Source organism: Struthio camelus, chromosome 6 (genome assembly GCF_040807025.1).
Source record: "Struthio camelus isolate bStrCam1 chromosome 6, bStrCam1.hap1, whole genome shotgun sequence".
NCBI classification, from domain to species: domain Eukaryota; kingdom Metazoa; phylum Chordata; class Aves; order Struthioniformes; family Struthionidae; genus Struthio; species Struthio camelus.
The window spans coordinates 38,397,673-38,420,421 of NC_090947.1; the positions used below are offsets into that span (position 1 = coordinate 38,397,673).

At 40.3% G+C, this 22,749-nt stretch overlaps 1 protein-coding gene across 3 annotated transcripts in view; it reads left to right on the top strand.

Annotated features, from left to right (window-relative positions):
• The window catches only part of MGAT5 (alpha-1,6-mannosylglycoprotein 6-beta-N-acetylglucosaminyltransferase), a 136,700-nt gene that overhangs the window by 103,476 nt on the left and 10,475 nt on the right, over positions 1 to 22,749 (top strand). For all 3 annotated transcript variants that reach the window (XM_068949198.1, XM_068949201.1, XM_068949199.1), the window contains exons 12-15: positions 7,706 to 7,855; positions 14,640 to 14,786; positions 18,742 to 18,858; positions 19,715 to 19,789. In XM_068949198.1, the coding sequence (XP_068805299.1) occupies positions 7,706 to 7,855; positions 14,640 to 14,786; positions 18,742 to 18,858; positions 19,715 to 19,789 (489 nt within the window). The remainder of the gene's footprint in view (positions 1 to 7,705; positions 7,856 to 14,639; positions 14,787 to 18,741; positions 18,859 to 19,714; positions 19,790 to 22,749) is intronic.

Below are 22,749 nucleotides of genomic sequence, written 5' to 3' on the forward strand. Positions count from 1 at the left end.
GGGAACTGAATGAGCAGGAATTCCAGCAGATCAGGAAAAGCACCAGTCTTTACTGAGACATTTTATTCTTTTCGTATGCAAAGATTATGTACAAAAAAAACCTATATATTGCTAGAGTATATTTTGTACAAATGTATTTGGTAGGTATCTGAGAAAAGACCATGAATGGACAGACATTCAGGGAAGAGCAAGAGCATGGCAAGTTTACATAATAGCTTTGCTCATTCTCTCTCCTTCCAGCTGTTTGACTGTTGGGAATTTCCTGAGTCCAGCTATCTATTGATAAACTGTCTGTTGACAAACTTTTGAGAGCTCAATTAGAGCTTTTCAAAGCACTTGTCTAATCTGGGACCTGTGAACATTTTCTTGCTTCCACAGCATTCTTTGTTATGGAGTCCCAAAGGCTTCTGACCTGTTGCAGGAAAATCCGTTAACTTTTGGGTTTTTTTTTAAACCTGCCTCCCACTGGCTTTGTTGGGGCTTCTCTTTTGTTGGAAGGGATTATCAATAATCTGTTGCTATCCATGTGCTTTACGGCAATCGCGGCTTTGTAAACCTCTTTTATATTCTGCCAAGTGGTCTTTTCCAAGTGGAAGAATCCTAGCTTAATTAGTTAGATTTCTGTAGTTAATGATAGAACCTATTCTCTAGCTTGGATTCTTCTTGCCCCTCTTAGAACTGCTTCCAGGTCTCTCGGGTCCTTTTTGAGAAGGACCAGAAGAAATATACACAGTATTCGAGGACAGAGAGAACTGTGTATTTATAGAAAGGTGCAGTGATATTCATTTTAGACTACTGGACTGATTTTTTTTCATGGAACTCTGTATCATGGTGAAAAATCTTCGTTCCTGAGTAGTAATAGGCAGCTCAGGTGCATCATTCCTTCATGAAGCTAGGATTGTTTTTCCTCACATGCATCACTTTACATTTATTTCCATTGAATTTATCTCTTGTTTTATTTCCTAATCACTCAATCACTTAACGTTACTGAGGGGGCTTTTTCAAAAGTTTTGGAACCCCAAGTATTCAGTGTTTAATGTCCTTCTGCGTGCAACATTTTGAAATTAGGTTTTTGGCTTTGGTTTTCAACTACTCTGAGTTGCGTGTATCAACTGCACACCAGCTAATTGGTTGAGTGTAAAATACCTGCTAGTCTATAATTACTGAATTGTTACCAAATCCGTTTTTTAAAATAAGTATTCTGGTTTAAGTACTCCATGGTTAACAGTTTCATGTTTGAGTTCCGAGAGACATCATCTGTTCTTAGTGACTTATCACTGTATGTTCAGCTCTCTTAAGACTGTTTTACACTGAATTTGCCAGCGTTTGTGCTCTCTTTTAGTTTCCTCTATAGAACAGGTTTTCTGTTATTCAAGGAGGTCTTGAAAAGTTTTTGAGAGTGTGACACTTGAAAAGACAGATTTTCCAGGTTTACACATTTTTCATTTCTGTCATAATCTCTCTTTAGAGTTATAGTTGTTGTACACTATATGCCACTGGAATTTGGCTTCCTTGGACTTGACACTTTGGCAAATAACCATCAGGATGTTAGGACTTTTGTGTGTTTAGGAAACACACAAAGATCTATATCAGTAACTCTTGTTTTTGAGGTGTGGTGAGACTGGGTATATGAACTGTTTTGCGTATGCTTTGCAGTCTGAACTTCAGCCCCATAAACTAGGTTAGGACGCTGACTCAAACTCTTCTGTCACGTAATTGGCCTGTAGCTCTGCATATGTGGTGTTAGGTTTCATTCACTGCTGAATACGTAATGTTTTATGAAGGTATCTGAGAGGTCTGACATTGCAAAAATCTGATAACCTCAGACTGTCAAACTGATGGCAAAGCAGAGTTGCTGGTGCCCACCCTGTACCACATCAAGAAAAGCAGAAGCAGAGTTTAGTTCTTCATGCATCACGGTTTTCTACAATGTATTATTGTAGCATTTATACTTCTTAAGTTTTCATCTGCTGAACGTAAAACTTGAGCCCTTCAGGCTGTGCCTTCCTGTCAACATTGTCTTAGGGAAAGACTTGTCAGACTGCTGTCATTTGATTTCTCTGATGAGAAAGGCCTTATCATGAAGCTTTTAAAAGTAGGTGGAAATAACTGACATACAGTAATAGCAGTTCTGCAGTCAGTGATCAACAAAAATGTCTGTCTTGAATGGCACGTTTGTTTCAGCTGCTGGAAAAAATGCTTCAGAGATGATGTGTGTGACTGTTGCTGTTACTCTTTTTTTTGAGTCTGAGGAGAAATAAATTGGCTCATCTTTGATGTGGTGAACTTCCATGCTCTGAGTCTAGATTTGCACTATGGGCAGCAGATACGGGGCGAATAGCGCAGTCTGATCCAACCTGCTGAGAGTGTTGACTTTGTATTTCTAGTCTGTAGCCCATAATCTTTTCTCTTTGAGTTCATTTGGGACTTGTCCCTGTCAAATGATTTAGAATAAGGAATATTTATATCCCCACCCAAGCAAGCAGACTCAGGAAGTAGCTTAACAGAGTCGAAGGAATGTCGATAATACATTGTTTTGCAAAGCACATTTCTTGATTCATTTACTTGTAGCTTGTCTTTTTATTAATGCTGTAGTTAGATTCTCTCACTTTTTTGATTCCAAATTTTTAATGTTTGGAATGGAAAAATTTACCATGATTATTCTTGTGAACTGGCTATTACAATATATACTTTTATGAGCTAAAATTACACTTTTCTAGAAGGAATTTGTCAATTCAAGACTATTTGAAATACAAAAGGACACATTTTAGCGAGATTTCTGTAAGGCATAAAATGGTAATGCTGTTTTTGTGGTAGATGATTATGAAAGCAATCGTTTTTGACTCTAAGTGAAAAAGACGATAAAGGAGGGATTGTGCTTTCTGAGCTTTTGGTTTTTGTTTGAGAAGACTTGTGAAGGAGTTAAAGACAATTTTTTTATGTATAGGGAACAAAGGAAAGAGACTGCTCTTGGTTCCAGCTGTTCTTGAAAAATGTTATTTGATTACGAGAAAGAGGGTTGCTCTTTTAAGGGATAAGAGATTTTTCTCAGCTTTTACGTATTGTTTTTTCTCGTTTTTCCTCTGTGATTTCAAAACCAATTCATAAAAATTTTACAAATGGGTTCCCTTGCTTATGCCCGACTATCTTAAAGTCTTCCTTTGTGAGGAAAAAAACCTTTATAGTGCAGTCTTCTGCAGTAGTTCCCCAGTCTTGTGGAGACAGAAACACAGCTACACCGTGCAAATGTCCCATTATTTTTCTAAATATTATGGATGGAAAACTCAATGCTACTTTGGATACTAAATTTTTTATCTGTGGTCTTAGACTACAAATCAGCAAAGAGGTCAGCCGTATGCTTAAATAATGTTCTCAATTACGGTCATGGGTAGTTAATTTATTGTTTTGTTTGCACTTGCAGAGATGCTTAAAATGGGCCATTTTCTCACTGCTTTGCTATGTTTTCCTACATTGTGTTGATGATTGTATATTGAATTTTGAATATAATTCATGCATCTGCTCCTATAATTTGAATTTATTATGAAATATTTCTTACATGTTTTTGTTACCTAAACCTTCCCTCTGCTATAAATAAAGCGTAGAAGTCTATTCTTTTCATCCTATCTTGGTATGCTGCTTTATTTTTTTTTTTTTTCAATATGGTATCCTCTGTTTTGTAGAAAGCAAGTGGTGGTATAGAGGACAAGATGGTGTGTATATATATGTTCATCTATGAAACTGAGGTAATACTTCAGATAATAAGATGGCAGCAAGGCCAGGTCAGATCAGACTTATCAAGTCCACTATTCTGACTCCAACAGTAGGTAAGGTGTGAAGTGTAAGGAAGAATGCAAAGTCGGGGACGTTTTGAGGCCACTAGAGACTAGCTGTTCATGGACTTCCATGGCCAAAGGAAGTCTCGCTTGTGTTTCAGTAGTGATTCATGGATTTTTCTTCCAAAACTGCTTTTTGAATGTAAGTGACCTTTCAAGAGTCATACGCCCAGAAGTGCAGTTCCACAGGAACCATCAGAAAGTTTGTGAAGACTGGATAATTTTTACAATAAGTATTTTATTGTAAAACTGCTTGATTTTCTGTAACAAAGGTTAGTAACTTTGTCATTTACATCATTGAAATAAGTAGTTACAATTTTATGTAAACCTGTTTTTTTTCCCCTAGTTCCTTGCTTTGCATATTTTTCTTGAGTAGGAGTGCATTTGTGTTATCAGTTTGTATGACATTAGCAGGTTCGACGTGATGTTTTATGGTTCTTACAGTAGGCAGTTCATGTTGTCATTGATACCTACTTCAGAGCCTTTTCTGTTTTCACATTTAGAAAGCCGGAGTGTAACTCATAGGCTTGATTTGTACTGAAAGGCAGGCAGGCAGCATTATGGTATGCCTCTAGCGGTAGACCACTACTGCGGTCTGGAAACAAGAACAGGCTGCCCCATTTATATTTCTCCTGAACATTCGTAAGGAAGAAAAATGCTGCAGTGGTAACAAAATATATGAGCTTCTCAACAGTTTCTAATTATTTTCCTTTATAAATATTAGGAGAAACAGCTTTTCCAGAGTCATTCAAATTTGAAGTGAAAAGAAAAATAAAAAATTGGACAAGCTTTTGTTTTCTAGAGTAATTTGTATTGATAAACAATAACAAGCAGCAATGTCTGTTTTATACTTTTCCTTTGGCTTACTGTATGGTCTTCAGGAAGTCCCATAACATTTTTGTCTCTAAACATGAGGGCCATGTCATCCCATGTGGGTTTGATGAGGTTTGTAAAGCACCTGCAATTGGAAGGAAGAAATATCCTTTCCAAGCTCTGAGAATAATCTGACAGTTCTAGGTGTATGTGTAGTCCAAGCTGGTGGTTTTATTTTTATGTTGAATTAAAGTGGCTTTCATTTACAGTACTTTAAAGCTCTGATGCACTGTTTCTCTTGAAGCATGCAGCCTCCCTGCCACATCACAATACCTTCGCTCCTACATGCACAATAGATTTGCACAAGAGCAATCTGCCTTACAGTTGCTGGAGATGTTTGGCTTATTGCTCTTGCTTTGCCCATGGCACGTACACAGGTACGTTCTTCATGTTTATCCGTGGCCTTCCTGAAAGACATTAGTTCAAAGCAATCTGCAGGCAGCAGCATGAATCAGCTAGCTTTCACAGCGTTTTCTTTTCCAGGAAAGAAGGTGGCCAGGAAGTGGCTACTGATCCAATTAATTATTTTGACAAACTGTGGCTGGAGACCCCTACGTAAAACACATAATTTACCCAAAGTTACCGTTTCTGGAGACAACATGTAACATGAGCTACAAAAAATATGGTGCTATAAATTGAAGATAAAAATAGGGAAGTAAAAGGACGATAGTGTGGCATTTGTAGAGAGACTGACTGTTTTTCATTTTTTATTTACAAGATTAGTATTTCACTGAAAAATATGGGACGGTGAACAATCTTGTGGATCACGTATTCAAACCCTCCATCGTTTCAAGCAGCCATTGTATTGGGCTTGATTTAGTTTTTTTGCTTACACGTGATGATGAGTTGACGTCCTAACTGTTTTTCCTGATTTCATAACCGAACTTTGAGTTGGTGTGAGTGTCCTGAGTTTAGGACTGCACGCTCTGAGAACAGCGCACTTCAGATTCTGGAGCTCTCGGTTACTCTGCTAAATGAGCGAGGGAAAGAGAAATCACTTCACCTCTTTATGCTTGGTTTCTCCTGTTTAGAAATCTGAAGTGGTAATTCAGGTATTTTGGCAATTTGGTGAAATGAAAATTGCATCAGCAGCTACAAGGGGCTATCAAACTTGAACACTCACTTTGCAGACAGCTGTGTTTATACACAGCCTTTCAGATCTCTCTCAGCTGTTTTCCAGGATGTCCGCTGCCTTGTGCTGCATCCACTGAAATACAACGTGCAAAAACGTCTTGTTTGCTCCTTGCCTTTCTGCACCTTTCACCCTGAGAAAATGTGTTTGAGTTGGGGAGGAGCAAGAAGAAATAATATTTAACTGTGTGAAAGTTATTGTACTAATTCCTGAGACAGACTCTAAAGCCATTGTCTTAGTCAATAAAATTCACATTTGTTTTCTGTGGATTAAAGATTTTGTTGAAACAATTAGATCCCTTTTACCTCCTCCAGGCTAGAAAAGACTTCTTTACTTGACATGGACATTTCCGTCCATGGACAGTCTGTACATGGACATTTCAGATATCAGATACTCTTGTCAAACAGGAACGCACCTTTCTCTCCGTTTGTTGGCTATTTTGTGTAGCATTTAGCCAGGACGTTCTCTGTGTCGTGCGGGCATAGCTACCAGAACTGAATGATTTAGTAATGGGGCCGGGAATCCACTTCATCACAAACATCACCAGCAGAGGAAGCTAAAGCTAAAAGCCAGTTGTTTTCCGTCTTTAAATAACCGGCATGTGCAAACGTATGTCAGGAATCCATTTAGCAAAGAAACATTTATTCACCTAGGTCCGGTATCTTACCGCTCCAAGATTTGAAACAACAGGATTTTCCCAGTCTACTTGCCCTTTGAGTGAACTTCAGTAAAACTGTCTGACAGTTGTCTGACAGCTGTTCAATGGGTGTGCTGCTTTCACATACGGCTGTGGAGGAATAACACAGAATTATGTGACAAAAATAGTGACTGAAAGAATTCTTAAAAACTCTCTTCCTACCAAAAAGTAAAGAAACTTGTTGCCTGATCTTAGAGTTATTACTGAGACTAAGTACAAATACTGAGGGAAGTTCGCTCCGCTCCGTGCTGCGTACTGGCTGTGAATACGCTCTTCAGTTAGTCGGTTTTGGAACATTAGGAGGTTTTAAAACCGAAAGAAATCCCATATGGCACTGGAAATTAAAGTAACTCTGGTTTGCAGACTAGGATGGTGTGCAGGTTTTTTTTTTTTTTTTTAAGGCAAAACAAAATCCTTTACTATTCTTTTCTGGTCATTTTTACTACTCTCTGCCAAATCCCTTTGAAATTTAAGGTAAATGAAATATTTGTATGGGACTTGTCAGGTGTTTAGGTAAAGATGTGAATTCAGTTGGCAAGAGTGCAGCTCTGTTAAGGTGACATTAACCCTTTTCTTCGCAAACAAGGTGAGCAATAACTAATTATGTTGCATCCCTGACAAAAATAGAGTGACAGCTCTAGCTAGTTTGCAGATAACTATTTTTTAAGGACTAGCTATGCACTTATTTGTCCATCTCTGCATAAATACTGAGAACTTGCATAAGTAATCACATTGAAGTGGTGTATATGCCTATCACCTTTAATAATGCTTATACTTTTATGCATTTGATGTTTCAGAATGAGTTTTTTAGGATAAGTATTTTTAGGCAGTGCTGAGAATACAGCTATCTGGGCACCTGGGGTTTTTTGTCCCATTGGAAATTAATGGTACTTTTGATACTGCTTTATTTCTACATCTACTATAAATAAAGCAAGCTGTAGCCTTCTTGCAATCTAGTAAAAAAAAAAAACCCTAATAGGGTAATAAAAGATCAAATACTGTAGGAATCAAAAAAATAAAATAGAAGAACCAATGAACTTCTTCCCTTTTTGGCACAGGAGGTGTCTCCCTGTCTCCCTGCTACAGGAGATGAAAGACAGTTTTGATAGAACACTACCATTTGAAATGTGTAAAGACTGAAACGAATATATTTTATTGTTGCTATCACAGGATAAGAAGGCTTATCTGGACATCATTCACACCTATATGGAAGTCCATGGAACTGTTCATGGGACCAGCACTATTCATATGCCCGGCTACGTGAAGAACCATGGTATACTCAGTGGACGGGATTTGCAGTTTCTGCTGAGAGAGACCAAAGTAAGTTTGGTGAGACAGACACATGGCTAAAATAGGTAAAAACAGACAGTATCCGAAAAACATGCATTTCATCTCCTATGATTAAGCTCCTAATTTTAATACATTGGAATAACAAACAGCCAAATAAAAGGTGTTTAAGTTACCTCTGTGTACTAAGAATACATTCTTCGCCATGTCCACGTTTTGTGAATTGACAGCTATTCTTAGAAAATTGACACTGCAGCCTACAATCTAGGAGAGACATTTTACAGCCAACTTGAAAAACACGGATAAACGCATTTTTTCTTTTCCTCAGCTCAGAGAGTATCATCTGAGAATGTGCTTTTGTTTTGGATCGTAAATTGAAAGTTAGGTATTGTCTGACAGCTGTTCAATGGGTGTGCTTGCTCTGCCCTGCCAATGACTTGAACCTAGAGTGACCCTACGCTCCAGGAGAGAAAAGATGAAAGGCAGACACTTCGTTCTCTGTTCGTCTCCTTCCTCTGCTCCGATTATGCAGAAGAGAGACAGAGACAGAGAGAGCGCTTTGCCTGTAGCCCCATGGTCAAGGGAACTCAAGTTAAGGGGCAGTGCATACATTTAAATTAATAAACTCGTCACCATCGTTAGAATGCTTTGTGGGCTTTTCTGTGCCATTCCCTAGTCTTTGTGGAACAATATACAGCATTGAAACACTTCAGTAGGCTGCATTTAAATAAAGTGTTTAACTTTCACTTGGTGAAAGAAATGGTTTGCATGTTTAAAATTAGCAAAATGCATGGAACCTTACCACTTGCTCCCCGTTGTTGATGGGTTTCTTGCTGTGCACTTCTGTGTAAGAACCTTTGTTTAAAAAAAAAAAAAAAAAAAAAAGGAGGGGAAGAAAAAAGCAAGCACCTCCCACTTATCCAACACTACTTCAGAGATCTCATTTTTGAAATATTTGGGAAAAAATGGTAATTTAAAGTCTCTGCGTGACAGCTGTTGGCAAATTATGACTTTTTGCAGGCAACCACTGTGTGTATGTACTTGATGCATAGAGACACACATAATGTTGCAGTTAAAAAGGTCAACATTTACTTTTATCATAGACATAACTGAGACTACCCAGCTTTCGCCTGTGTGGAGAATGAAATCACTGTGTTAATCATAGTACTAACGTGGGTAGAATATTGACATTGTAAGAACCCCAAGTACAAACAGTGACTTCTTTCTGAGAAAATGCGTTTTATTCATTGGAATAGTAAAATAAGCCGATGAACTTCCTATAATACTGCTGATGTCCTTGTAATTTGCGAAGTACAGCTTGCAATACTGGTTATGTTTGAATAACAGTGTTCGTCTCTAATTCTTCCTCAGCTCTCTCTTTATTATACTAAACATACATATTACGCAGCTCAGCACAGTGCTTACAGAGCTACATGGGTGTGGGCAAGTAGCCGTTCCAGTTTAACTCCACACTTGGACTAATACACCTAAAAAAGAACACTAAAAAAAAAAAATTAAAAAATGTTTTTATCCAGTCAATCATAAAAGAACAGTTCCTGAGGTTGAATTGCAAAAGTAAGTGCAGTTTTTCACAAAAATCAAGCTGGCTTGAACAGGAGCTTTGTAGCCAGAGCAGCTTTGTGCATGCATGCAGATGCATCCGTGATGTTCCAGGACACTGGTAGAAAATGTTATCTCTTTTTAATCATAATCACTTTAATCACTAGGCAACGTGACCAAATCCCTTTAATGAATTTAGTTATGGGGATTTTTTGTCACTAGACAATCAGTGTCCTGATGAAAGGATGTGAATAGTAGGAGCTGTAACTCACTGATGATAACATCTGTGTCTACGGGGCTCACTTGAACCATCCAGGCCTGCTGTTTGCTGTCTCTAAGCAACAAACTTTGTCTTTAAGCGTCCAGAAACATCAGATTTGTCTTTTTCTAAACAAAAATTTTCAAACTCAAGGGCAGGGATTGTCTTGCATTGCTTGTGATTTCAACGTTGTATTAGCAAGTTTTTGTCACTTGTCAACTGATCTAGTCATTAGAAGTCAGAGCTAAATGGTAATTACCAAATCACCCATTGCAAGGTACTCACAGGTGTCAGTTTACTTTATACTGCTATAGTTTGCCCTTAGACAGCAAAATAGCAATAGGTAACACTAAATTATGATTCTCAGTCAGAGCTTTGCCTTCCCAAAATGCACTTGATCTCCCTGAAGTAGTTGATACTGGACGCGATTATTCTCAAAAACACCCAGGCACAATTTTGTCCTAATGTCTGTATGAAGCAACGCGTTTCAGAGTAAGTGTGTTTTCCAAACAGGAGGGGGCTGTTTTATATTCGTCGTGGCTAGTTCAGCTGTGTAGTGCGTGACAAAAACTAGGCATGTCAACAGTTTCTAATGAGAAGATGTAAACCCATTCATCACGTCAGAGGAAAATAGGGTAGGCGAGCTGGCGGCCTTCCTGCCAACTTACTTGGCTTCTTGCCAAGTGGGCAGCTGGAGGACTTGGACCAGACTATCGTGGAGGAACCAGTTCTGAATTTTTGAGAAATACTCTTTCTTTAGAGAAAGTTTGGATAGAACTTTTTACTTCAATTCACGGTCCATTTTTGAGAAAATGCATTTTTTGCTAGTAAAAGGAATTTACAGTTTCTAAATGGTGATTAATAAAACTAGGCACAATATCTTGATTAGATGGTTTCAGGCAAATCCTATTCCAATGTTGGAAAAGCAGAAATAGGTAAATGCACTTCTATTTTTTTCATGTTGCCTTTTATAAAATAATATACTTTCTAATTCCACACACTTCACAAGAGCAGCGGAATAGTCTTTTAACTGTAGTGAATCTATTCGAAAAATATTTTGGTCACAAAAGGACTGACTTTTTCAAAAAAGCATTTTATATTCATGAGGAAGATATATCAAAATTGCTCACAATAGTCTTTGCCACCCTCTCCTTTCTGTAGTTAGGAAAAGAATATATAAAATAGTTCAGTAAGGAGGCATACAAAAATGGTGATAAACCTACCAACCCTAAAGAATAAATGAGATAAAATGTGTTAATGTAAGAAAGCGGAGAGGAAAGATAAACACTCTTGTTTATGGGACGATAGCCCTTAGAGTAGTGTCTGGAACATGAAAGCTTTCTCTTAAATATTAGCTTTCTCTTAAATGTGCAGCCAGTATGAACTATGCAGTCAGTGAAGTCAAACTTGTGGCTGGTGCCACAAACTCCACCAATAAATTGGCTAGTGTTGGCTGAAAGTCAGTGGGTTTCAAAAAAAAAAAAAAAAAAAAGGGAAAAAGTGGTGCTAAGGGGTTGCCGTTGCAGAGAAGGGAATGGGCACACTGTAATCAGAAAAGACCGATGTTGTGGCTGGTGCGATAGTGGGCGGCCACCTCAAAAGCCTGGAACGCCATAACAGGGGTTTGATTCACTGTAAAGGCAGAAAAGGTTCCTGAGGAGCCTTTCTTAACGGAAACTGAAGTATTCCTGCTTCAGGGTTTGAATACCTGCTTTATTTATTTAAGTTGGGCATGTGAGACTGCAGGCACAAAACCTTTTTTTGATTCATGCAGACCTGCGAACGTGAAGGCACCAGGGCAGTAGGCCGTACAAACAGGAAAGTGGCTTTCAAAAAAAAAAAAAAAAAGGCTGTTACCAATAATCGTTTTACATCTGTATTTGTTTGCTGTTATCTACTGTAGATGTACTTTTATGCTCTAAGCTCCTCCTGGCAACGATCTTGTTATATGTGGCTTTAGCATACAGAACCTACTGTGGCGTGTGCCCACTTAAAACTCTGTAGGAATAATGATGGGTCTGGCTTTCAGAAACATTTTTAAGTTGAGCAAAGTGCTCACATACTGCATGAAATGGCTTCAAGCAGTCATCTACGGGTAGAGTATAAAAGAACGCTACTCTGCATAGCAATTCCGCTGCCGCTAACAAAGCGAGGTAAGGGCTAACGTTTTGAACCCTGAGTGCCGGCAATTACGTTATGATGTTCAAATTTGGGAGTTTTGCAGTGTAGATCTTAAACCGTAGTGTACCAGAAGCTGCAGACTGTGGTGTCCGGCACAGCACCGAGGAACAGGGTGCCCTAAAAGCCAGAGTCCGCAGCGTTTTGTGGAGGCAGCAGTGCACGCTAAGTGAGCGTTCGTATCGGGCAGTCTGTTCCAGACCTTCGTCGTTTGGTGGGAGGGAACCCTGTCTTCCACACAGCCTGAATCTACCCCGAGGATGGATGTTTGATTCAGTGGTACTTGAAAGTAGTTGTCAGTTTTCTATCGTTTATTCTTTATACTTTAATTTTTTTTTCCCTCTGTCAATTAGTGACATTCAGCATTTCCATTTTATACTTTTAGGAAGTGCCTTGACAGATCATTTTACCCTTTTTAGACATAAGCTGCATATAATTCAAAGGATTAGTAAATTAGAGCATCACGTGGCTGGATTAACGGAAATGTCCTACGTTCTCTAACGCTTTGCTTCCAAATCGTAATGAATGTGCCTTTCTCGGGGCAATCAAGACATTCCTCAGGCTTGCTGTTTATCCTGTTAAAAAAAAGTACTAGCTCCCTAACGAAGAAACTTTTATAAGGGCAACTTTGGGGAGCAGGGTCAAGATTGAACTTGGGAACGGCAGTGGAGCTGGTGAAGGCGATGCGATGGAGGTCTGCAGGAAGGAGGTGGGGGGGCGGCAGACCGCCGCGAGCCAGGCTGTGACGGCGGGCAGGGCCCGGCAGGCAGTGCAGGCAGAAGCGCCGTTGTAGCGATCACGTGCATCGCTCTTGCTTTCTTCAAAGGTATGGAGCTACTTAGAAGTGAGGTACTAAAATGGGTGCGAAACAGGTGGTAGGCTATTTATTATAGATTAAGAGTTGACGGTGTGCTCTGTGCTGTCACTGCACGGAAACATGTTCCTTTCCCCGTGGAGCTTCCTCCCAAATAAATGGACCAGTCAGAACAGACAAAAAACTGTTCAGGCTGCACAGCAGCGGCTTATTAAAAAAGAAAAGTGAAAAACGAAGCAAAGAAACCAGCGTTCTCTAAGTAACAGACAACGCTGGATCATAGGAGAATTGATACTTCAGATATTTTTAATTGCTAGTTCTCTGCTGGTTTTCTGCCTGAACTAAGGAGTGTTTTTAAAAAGTAGCATCCTGTGTGCAAATTGTATCAAATGATTTCAGGTCTGTAAGTGATTGTTTTCAAGAGATTACATTTCTTGAAATCACGCCTCTTTCAAGAAGAAAATTAATAAGTACTTGTTCTGATTGGAAGGTAACGTATCTTTTGCCGTATATAGTAAACGCAGTTTATGTAGCCTAGCTTTGGTTGAGATAGCGCTTCAGATCTTTTTCTGTTAGGCACTGGAGAGTTTCCTGTAAGATTTAAATCTGCAAGATAACCGAGATACGTTCTGCAAGTAGGTGACTGTTTTTAACCTGAAGATTGGTTTTAGTCTCAATACCAATATTCGTCTTCACGCAGTGAAAATTGTATGTCCTCAGAAAAGGTGAGAGGTTTTAACCGTCCAGAGTTTCCAACGTTCTCTCTCGAGGCGGGAATCTTACGCTGCTGTTGCCGTGGGTCAGAGGCTCAATGCTGCAAAGCCTACGCGCAACAAGATTGACTACAGTGTTATGCATCAACATTAAGATTATTTTAGCTTTTGCGCAGCCTCATCTAAGCTCCTGGAAAAAAACACTGATTTTCAGTTTTTTGGTACTAGGATTCACTTCCATGTTGTGGAAAACTTAATGTTGAATAGTACAGTTTGGCCTCCTCGACTACATATGTCCTGAATGCATGATCCCAGTTTTTTGAAGCTTGGTCTTTATTTTCTGGGGAAAAAAGCAACAGCTATATATATTTATGTGAAGTCATTCAGCAGTGCTGAGAAATTTGTGGCAATCATAGCTGTTATGAATCAGAGCTCTTCATTCTCTCGTTATACTCAGACTTTAAGATAAAAATAAAGAACCCTGTATTTGATACAGTGTTTTCAATTGTGCTAGGCCAGGAAAGAGGTAGAGATCTAAATAATTGCTGTGCAACTGTGACAAGCTATTACATTTCTTCACACTGGAGAAAAAGCACTGCCTTTTCTAGAGCACCTGTAATCGCATCTAATAAGAATAGCTTTGTGATGTATTTTTCCTCCTTCGATTTCCCTTGGAGCTGTTAAATCCACTTAATCTTGTGCAAGCTCTTGCTGATGAGATAGTGTCTTCAGCTGATGTTTGCTGCCACCTACCGTTTTAATTAGAAGGCTTAATCAGGTTGGCAGGAACGTGTTCATATTGGCAAACCCAACAAATGAGCTGATGTGGGAGAGAGAGGAATACAGTGGTGTAGCTGTTCAGGGAGGTAACCGCTGGAAAACCTGCTCGTCTGCAAGAGAGCCCCAGCAATTTCGTTTGAACAGCAATCAAACCGCCGAATGACATTTTCCCCCCAAAAATGACTGAAAGGGTCTGTTGTTGCCTCAGCTACATGAAAAACCTTCTCAGCTCGTTACAGAAGATTATTGTCAAATCTCTTTTATGGGACATGCCAGTACTGCTGGGGAAGGAGCGGGGAGCAGCCGAATCCCTCTCAGCGTTGAGCCTGATGGTTTTCTTAATAACTTAGTTATAGAACATGATAGACTGTTACTGAGCCCTTTTCTTCTTAATGTTACGTTTTGTAGGCTTTTACCGTTAGAAGTGCATCTTTGTTTATTTCAGGTTAGCGCTTAACTTTCGATTTTTGTAAAGAACAAAAATGAAGACGGTGCTTGTTTCCTGTTTTTCAGCTGTTTGTTGGTCTCGGATTCCCGTATGAAGGGCCTGCTCCTTTAGAAGCTATTGCTAATGGATGTGCTTTTCTAAATTTAAGATTTAGCCCGCCCAAAAGTAGCAAGAATACAGAATTTTTCAAAGGCAAGCCTACACTCCGAGAGGTAAGCTTTATTAATGTTGGTAATTTCCGTATTGAAAATGATTATGAATTTTTTTTTTTGTACCTCAGTAAAGGAAAAAACATATGCATGTTCATTGCAAAAAGTGTGCAACTGTTATTTCCTTTAGCCCTTTATGGGATTTTCAGTCCTTATTTTTATAAGATAAGCAAAATTTTTCTTTCACATACTGTTAAGCTTTAGCTCTATGCACTGTATGTGCATTCAGCTAGTTCTTATTGACAGGTCGTATACTTAAGTTTTTCACTTGAAAACCTGATGTTCTGCTCAGGAACCATGCTCATGCCATGTGATATACATGGTGCGTCAATTTGAAAGGATTTTTTTATTTTGTTGAAGAAGCAAACAGTACTGTGTGCTGTGCAGTAAGTAAAGAGGAGTTTAAGTAGATTGTAAAAAAAAAAAAAAAAAAAAAAAAAAATCATCTGTGGGTTTTGTGTATGTTTTCAGGTTTTTTTTTTTTTTTCCTCCAGAAAAGATCTGCTCAAGGCACTGTTGAGCTCTGGTATTAATGCTAACAACCCACTGTGTTCGTGGTTGAATACTAAATACATTTGGAGAACTGACTTTTTAAGAGAACGGGAAAACCAGAACTCAAGGTTTCAAAACAGCCAGGATATTTAGACTCTATTAAGAGAAAAATGAGGCTAAGTAAACGAGTCCCTCGTCCTGGCTCTGACTTGGGAATGTTTATCTTCACTGTAGGTAGAATTAGGCCTGTAACGCTTGCAAGTATTTAGCAGGCACGTAGCCGTTTTTGACATGAACACTTTTGCTTGTGACCAGGACTTGTTCATACAGGGGTGTGTGTGTGCACATAGTACTATTGCACATGTATATGAATGAATGCTTATATGTATTTCCTTCACATACTTACCTGAAGAAAAACTCTTTGATAACATTTGGATAAAGGGACTCTCGCACAGCAGTATTTCCCCATGGCAGTGATGCTTCAGCTGTCTAAGCTGTGTACTGAGCAGCTCCAGCTAGTTGATAAGCAAAGGACAGTGTTCCTGGTTTAAAATGGGAAATAAATTACTTAGGCTTTGGCGAGCCATGGCTGTAATTGCCTTTCAGCTTGTTACACAAACAGTAGGTGCGGGTCACTGAGTGCAGACTTGTCCTTTCTCATAGTTTGACATTACTAACAAAGGAAGCAGCAATAAAAAAAAGAGAAGTCAGTTTAAATTTGGGCTTGGCATCTTTTGAAGCTTTTCTTCTCTGAGCTGCTCAATTGTTTCTCCCTTTTCCAGTTCCTCTGTGCCCTGGCACAGTAACCAGCTGGGCTCAGTAAATCACTGCAACGCCCCAACTCTTCCCTCGCAGTATTAGCGCTTGGAGTGCCAGGCTAAATCCTGCGGGCATGTGTCAGCGCTAACAGATATACTGTGCACCTGGCTGGCAGGGATAAATAACCACTGTTGACTGCTTTAGTACAAAACCTTGTCATGAGCATTCACCACGAGTACTGTTTGCTTTGTTCATGTGCTTAGCTGACCTACTCCTAAGAGCAGTCTTTTCTGCAACTGGTTCCCACCGCTGCATTTAGATCCCGTTACCAGCTGCTGCTTGCTTGGGGTTAAGAAAGTTCTGAAATCCCTTAATTTCTTCAAGTGCAAAAGGAGCACAAAAGTTTGTGCAATTCTGAGAATTGTTTGATTATCCAAAGATCAGTTTGAAGATAGAGTCTGCCAAGTATGCTACTTCTGCAAAGTAGCCTTTGGAAGTAAGTCGCTGGTTCTCTCTCGTTCTGCACAGAACTTGTGTAGAGAGAGAAAGGAAAAAAAGTTAACTGTTTCCCCCTACCCTCAAGGTTGATCCTTCAGCAAAAACTCCGCAGGAGAAGGGAAAAGGCAAATTTTCATTTTAGATCAACAGCTGTTTTGTTTTGGAACATCATACTGCTGGGGAAAGAGAGAAGTAGAGAAAAGGAGACTAACCACCATCAGACAGCTTGTTTTGTGCTGGTGTTTCATCTCTGTTTCTTAAAAAATGAAATTAAACGTTGTATGCGAAATCTAGTTAAAACATGTGGCCGTTTTTCCCCCACAGAAGTTATTTTCTGCTTTTCGGAAGAAAAAGACTCAAAATTAGAAATTAATTCAAAATTTATAGTAATTTTAATAGACTTTAAATATAGTCAGAGAGAATATCTCATGAGTGTGTAAAATATTAAGCCCTGGCTAATTAAAGCATTTCAGTGTGAGAGAAGAGCCTTACTGTTTTTTGCAAGGATATATGCAGAATAGCTGGTGCAATAAAAATATGTTGCTAATTACCCTTAAACAGTTAATAGCCTGAGAAGTTTAATTGTTCACCTTCCAAATCTGGCTTTAGCGTTTCTGTCTGAGATCATCAGACATAATTCCTAAAGCTGAGTGGAATTTAAAATGCTGTCTATGTTCATATTGTTAGGTAGAAGTTTTTTGCTGTTATTGAAAGTGTTAGGACTGTAGCTTCCGCAGTCTAAAGTGGAGACGTGAGTACCCTGCAACCCACACATGGAAGTACGTACAGATGTAACGGCAGTGGAAATACTATCGAAAAGGCTTAAAATCTGTAGGTCTTATGGAAAGACTGGGCTTTTTGGAGGCATTTGAAGCATGCAGGTGGGAGCACAGGGCCGCGGGCTGCCGGTGAGTACAGGCAGCTGCGAGAGCTGTCCGCGCGCAGCAGCAGCAGCCGCCTGAGTAAACGGCCCCGCGGCTGCAGCCTCCCGGCTGGGCAGGGAGCCCTCGGCGCCGGGCCGGCAAAGGCAGGAGCCGGCCCAGAGGCTCTCAACGCAGGTTTATGCTAGTTGATCCCATGCGCGGTTATAGGACAGGTTGCTTTTGTCCATAAACAAAATACAACAGGCAAAATGTTTTTTAAATAGTTCTTGCGCTTTTGGCTTGCATCCATTTGCACAAGGGAGCAAGCATGGTACATACCTAGTTCAAGAGAAGAGTCTGTCTAGCAGACACAGGTTTCCGCTTCAGAGCTTTTCTACTGTCTATTTTTTTTTATGTCATGCATAAAGAGGCAGCTGTATTTAAAAAAAAAAAATGTGACTTTTCCTATCTTTCTATTTATTTATTTAAAAAGCAGTTTTCTTCCGAGGCCAGCGTGAAACATACTTTTCTCTCCTGCAGTTGTTGCTTCCTGTTAGTGTGTCCATTTGCATATTTCTTGTACTTCTGCGAAAACTGTCACAAAATCTTATTTTCAGTGTTGTCCTGTTAGTTATAGAGTTTCTAGCAAGCAGTCTCCGATATAACTTGCTCTCAGTTGATGTAATTGGTTCTTTATTGAAATTATTTTGTGCCGAAGCAGCGAGCAAGATCTCAGTTAAGTTTGAATGCCGTTACTGAGGCCAAATCCGTCTTTCGCTGTTAGCGGTGAGAACCAGAATTCATCCAAGGTGATAGGAACGCTTCTTTATTCCATTCTCTTTGTAGAAGCTGAGGAACGTTTGAATTTTGACGCAGTGACAAGGCAAGGTGACGGTGACACAGGGCGAGGATGGCTTCTCCTTAAGGCCCTCATACAGGTCTAAGCAGCACTGGCAGCAATTGCAGGCTGTGAAAACTGAGGCCTGTGCTGCCAGTGAGTTTTAGCCCAGCTCTGTGGGGAAGCAGGGCCACGTTGTAAAAGTGAAAAAATTCCAGTAAGCCGTAAATATAGTGCTGGGTTTGTTGTTACGAATGGCAAAGCCACAAAATAACACAGATATTGCTTATGCTCTGCGTTATTTTCCAACTTTCAGTTTGCTGACTAAATTCACTCTCTAAACACCGAAAATCTGAATGATAGCTTAGGAGGAACGATGTTGACTGTTCAACTCTAGCTGAATTATTGCGTTATCCTCATGTACTTTATCCAACAGATCTGGTGGAGGGAGAGACAGGGAAGGACATCTTGCCACTTGTTTTTTACTGATATCATTTCCTCCTTTCAGTTGACATCTCAGCATCCCTATGCTGAAGTTTACATTGGGAAGCCTCATGTCTGGACTGTAGACATCAATGATCGTTCTGAAGTTGAGAAGGCAGTGAAAGCAATTTTGAATCAAAAGGTGAGAAAAGTGTTTGCAATCTGTAATCAACACTTGAGAGCATCGTGTGCTGCATGCAGAGTGCCGTACGATGTTAGTCTGATTAGAGCAGAGCGCTGCGCTTTGCAAGGTTATTAGAAAAAAATTTTGCTATTCCATCTCTCTGGATCTGATTATCATGATTTAGTACTGGATTTGTCAGGTTTTTACATGAAAAATTGAATGTGTGGCTATGTAGAGAGATGTGAATTTCATACGTAAATTATAGAACAATCTGTATTTTCTGTGCGTTCAGCGAGGAAGTTTCCTTGTCGATTCCTAGAGTGCTGCAGGCTCTCCAAATCTGCGCTCAACTCTTTTGACTGATTTTGTAGCCTTAACGTAACCGCTGCTTAAGTGCCTGTGCGTTTACGCTGTGGAATTCTAATGAAGACACTTTAAATAGAAAAAAAAATTTGGAAACCAGTTTGAAAGCATTTTCAAAGGTATCAAGTTTTGAGGGGGGGGCACGGGGGGGAAGGTCCATGTTTTCTTTTTTGTTTCAAATCCAGAATTGGCACTTAGTTAAAACAGAAGCTTTTGGATCAAGTAGTGTCTCAGTTTAGCTTTGTTACTTTGCGGTAAACCGTGAATTTCCATCATTTTAACATCTCCTCAGATATAATCACTGAGCAATTCCTTCCTTGCCTCTGCAAAGAAGAAGAAATCAGCTTAAACTGTTGGCTTTGTAAAATAGTGATTTGTTAATGATTATATTTGTATTTATTTTTGCCACTTAGGCTATTATGTATTATATTGTATACAAGCTGCTACCGCAGTGCACCACAAAGTTTGTTTAAACAAAATATTCTAACCTAAGTACACGATGTTTCAACAGATTGACCCTTATTTACCCTACGAGTTTACGTGTGAGGGAATGCTGCAGAGGATGAATGCGTTTATCGAAAGACAGGTATGAGCTTTGAACGTGGGTGTTGATGTGTTTTTTGTTCTGTGTTGAGAAGGGAGGGCTCGCTCTGTTTTAGAGCTTCTGGATATTGTTGTTGTTCAAACCGAAATAGCTAACGCGTGCAGGCCTTGGCTAGGCGGTTGTTTGCTCAGAGGAAGTTCAGCTGGTGATCCACGTGGATGCAGAGAGCCGCTTCTGCGTGGGGCTCCTACCAGGGACCGCCCTGACGGCATGTTTCAGCGCGTGTGATGGAAATGCACGGGAGACTGCCCAGCAGTGAAGTGAGAGCGCTGAGCGCCAGAATACTCGTTCTGGTTCTGCTGCTCGGTTTGACTCTGGGTTCTGATTCATCTGGGAGCTTATGGCTCATCATACTTCTTTGCAAAAATGGATACACTTTACTTGTATTTCAGGAGCTATAGGATTTTTTTTTCTCTTTGCAAAGAACCTTCCTTCTTCTAATGTTATGTTGAAGCAGAAAGGCAAGTTTTCAGTGGATTTTTTTTGTGTGTTCACACAAAATGTTTGAATCCTGAAATATGACATAAGTATAGAGATACTTTTGTGGTAGAATTGCACTTAAACTAAAGCCTCTGGGTGGATTTTCAAGTATTTAACTTCAATCAATAAAGCTTTAAATGGTTTGGAAACCAGTTACTTAAATGACTGTTGTTCCCTTTGCATTATTACCACAGTTTAGCTCAGCTGAAGGTATTGAGATGGAGTAATAAAGTGGAGAGATTTGCATGGGATCCTAATTTCTGGAAGCTATATGTTTGCTTGGACTTCTTCCGAAGGCCAGCTCTGTTGCAAAGGTCAATTTTTCACCTTTTGTTCTGGCTTCTGCAGGAGAGAAAAGCAGGAATAGTCTTTCTCTGTTATGCCAGTTAACTTCCAGGATAGCACCGGATGGGCTCCTGAGCCTGTATTTTTGAAAGCTGACAGCATTACAGACAGTAATAAAGAGTAACATAGCTTCAGTTCAAAAGCATAGTTGACATAACATAGTTATTTCAGATTTTCTGCCAATAGATACTTGATGGTTTTTGCTGCTGTGTGGATAATTCAGCCTGTATCTCTGCTCCTTTTGATTCTTCTGAGTTAGCTGTAATTGCGAGTTTTTTTTGTCAATACGGGAAAAAACGGAGCTCGGTATAGGGGAGATGAAGTGACAATATAGAGATAGTGTCTTCGGGGCAAAACTGTTCCTTCCCTCCTCCCCAAGAGTGCTATGTCCCAGCTGCTACTGAGCACTTCCAGAAATAAATGTAGCATAATTTTGTTCATTGTTTTGACTAATTGTCAAAAGCCGTTATTGTTTCACAGCCACCAGGATGCTCGTTATTAGCTCCGTTTGCTTAGCGCTGTGCCTGATGCACTGGATGAGGCAGAAAGCAAAGATTCAGACCTCACTGTGAAGAATGTGCAGTCGGAGGCAGGCAGAAGAGAGAGAGAGAGGAGCACAAGCTCGGAGCAGGAGCAAAGATGGATGGAGTTGGTTGTGTTATTCAGAGCCTGCGGGGTACATTAACCAAGGGAGGGTGGTCCCCAAGGGGATTTTGAATGTGAAGAGGATGGGGGCCAGATATATTAGTGCAGACATCGTCCTATGGCATAAGGAAACTGCAGGATTGAAGGGAGTTGTCCGCAGTTCCCCTTCGGGTGCCTGGGCTCCGGATCAGCATGGAGGGCAGTGTCCAGGGAGCGCCCTGAATCTTCACATCCTACAAGTTGGGCCAAACTTAACGATCTTTAGGCTCTGAAGTAAGAGAGGTTGCCGTGAGCTGTGGTTTCCTGTTCAGCAGCAGCGCCCCACTGAGCTGGATAAAGCAGTTTTCGCTCCAGGCGTGCCTGCCTGCCACGGGCCCGCCTGTCCCCGTGACCTACTGAATCCGCTCCCTGTCCTGCTTGCTCCGCGCCTGCTCCAGCAGTTGTGTCAGCCCTGCGGAGCAGCAGCTCAGCGTAGGAACCACGGCGTGGGACTGCTTCAGTTAGCAGTGCCGCCAAAGGAGCCCGCGGGGAGCTGCGGCTGGAGCAGCCGCAGGATCCCCCGTTGCAAACTCGGAGCTGTTGGATGAGACGGACTGGGCTGATCCAACAGGCACGCTGGCTTTGCAAGATGTGCTCAAGCAGGGTGCTCGGTAACCCGGCAGAAAAGAGTGTTGCCTGGGATCCACTGGGTCACGGCGGGGAAGGGCCGTGGGGGCAGGACGCTCGGGCAAGGGCAGGAACAGCCCGAGGGAAGGGTGGCACATCTCCTTTCCGGGCAGCAAGCCCTCGCATGGGCTCTGCCTCTCGCGCCCAGGAGCTGAGGTCGTAGGTAAAACAAACATAAATCCAGTCTCTGGTGAAGCTTAATCTGTGGTTTTACATAAAATCTTTTCTTTATTTTATCCTTACAGCATGTAATGTTGTGGGGCAGGATGGATTTGGAAGAAGTTGCCTTTAGTGGTTGCTAGCAAAGCAACCTTTTTGAAACAACCTTGTTCAAAAATACCTCTAACCCGCTATTGTTAACCTGTCTTTGTAGAGGCTGCTGAAATTACTCTACCATAAATACTGTCATAAATTACTCAAGTTTCTTTTTTCAGATCTGAAATTGTTCTTTTTTTGTTACAGAATGCACTACCCCTAGTAAATCAATGCCACCTATTAATGAAAATCTATATGATTAAAGAATTAATTCATTTGCCTTGCGACTTCATGAGAAGTCAGTTTGTCATCTCTCTGAATTTTTTTCCACAGTTTATGCCTGAAGCACTTTTGTCTCTATGACGTTCTTATTTAGATTATCTATATGTATGTATCATATTACTTTGGTTAATCAAAATGCTATTAACTGAGAAAGCAACTCAACAAAGTAGTAATCTGCTTTTTGTCATTATATGAAAGTGTTTATCTGAACAATACTCGCATCCATAAAATGTTATGGATTAATAAGATTTAACTGTGAACTTCTGCTG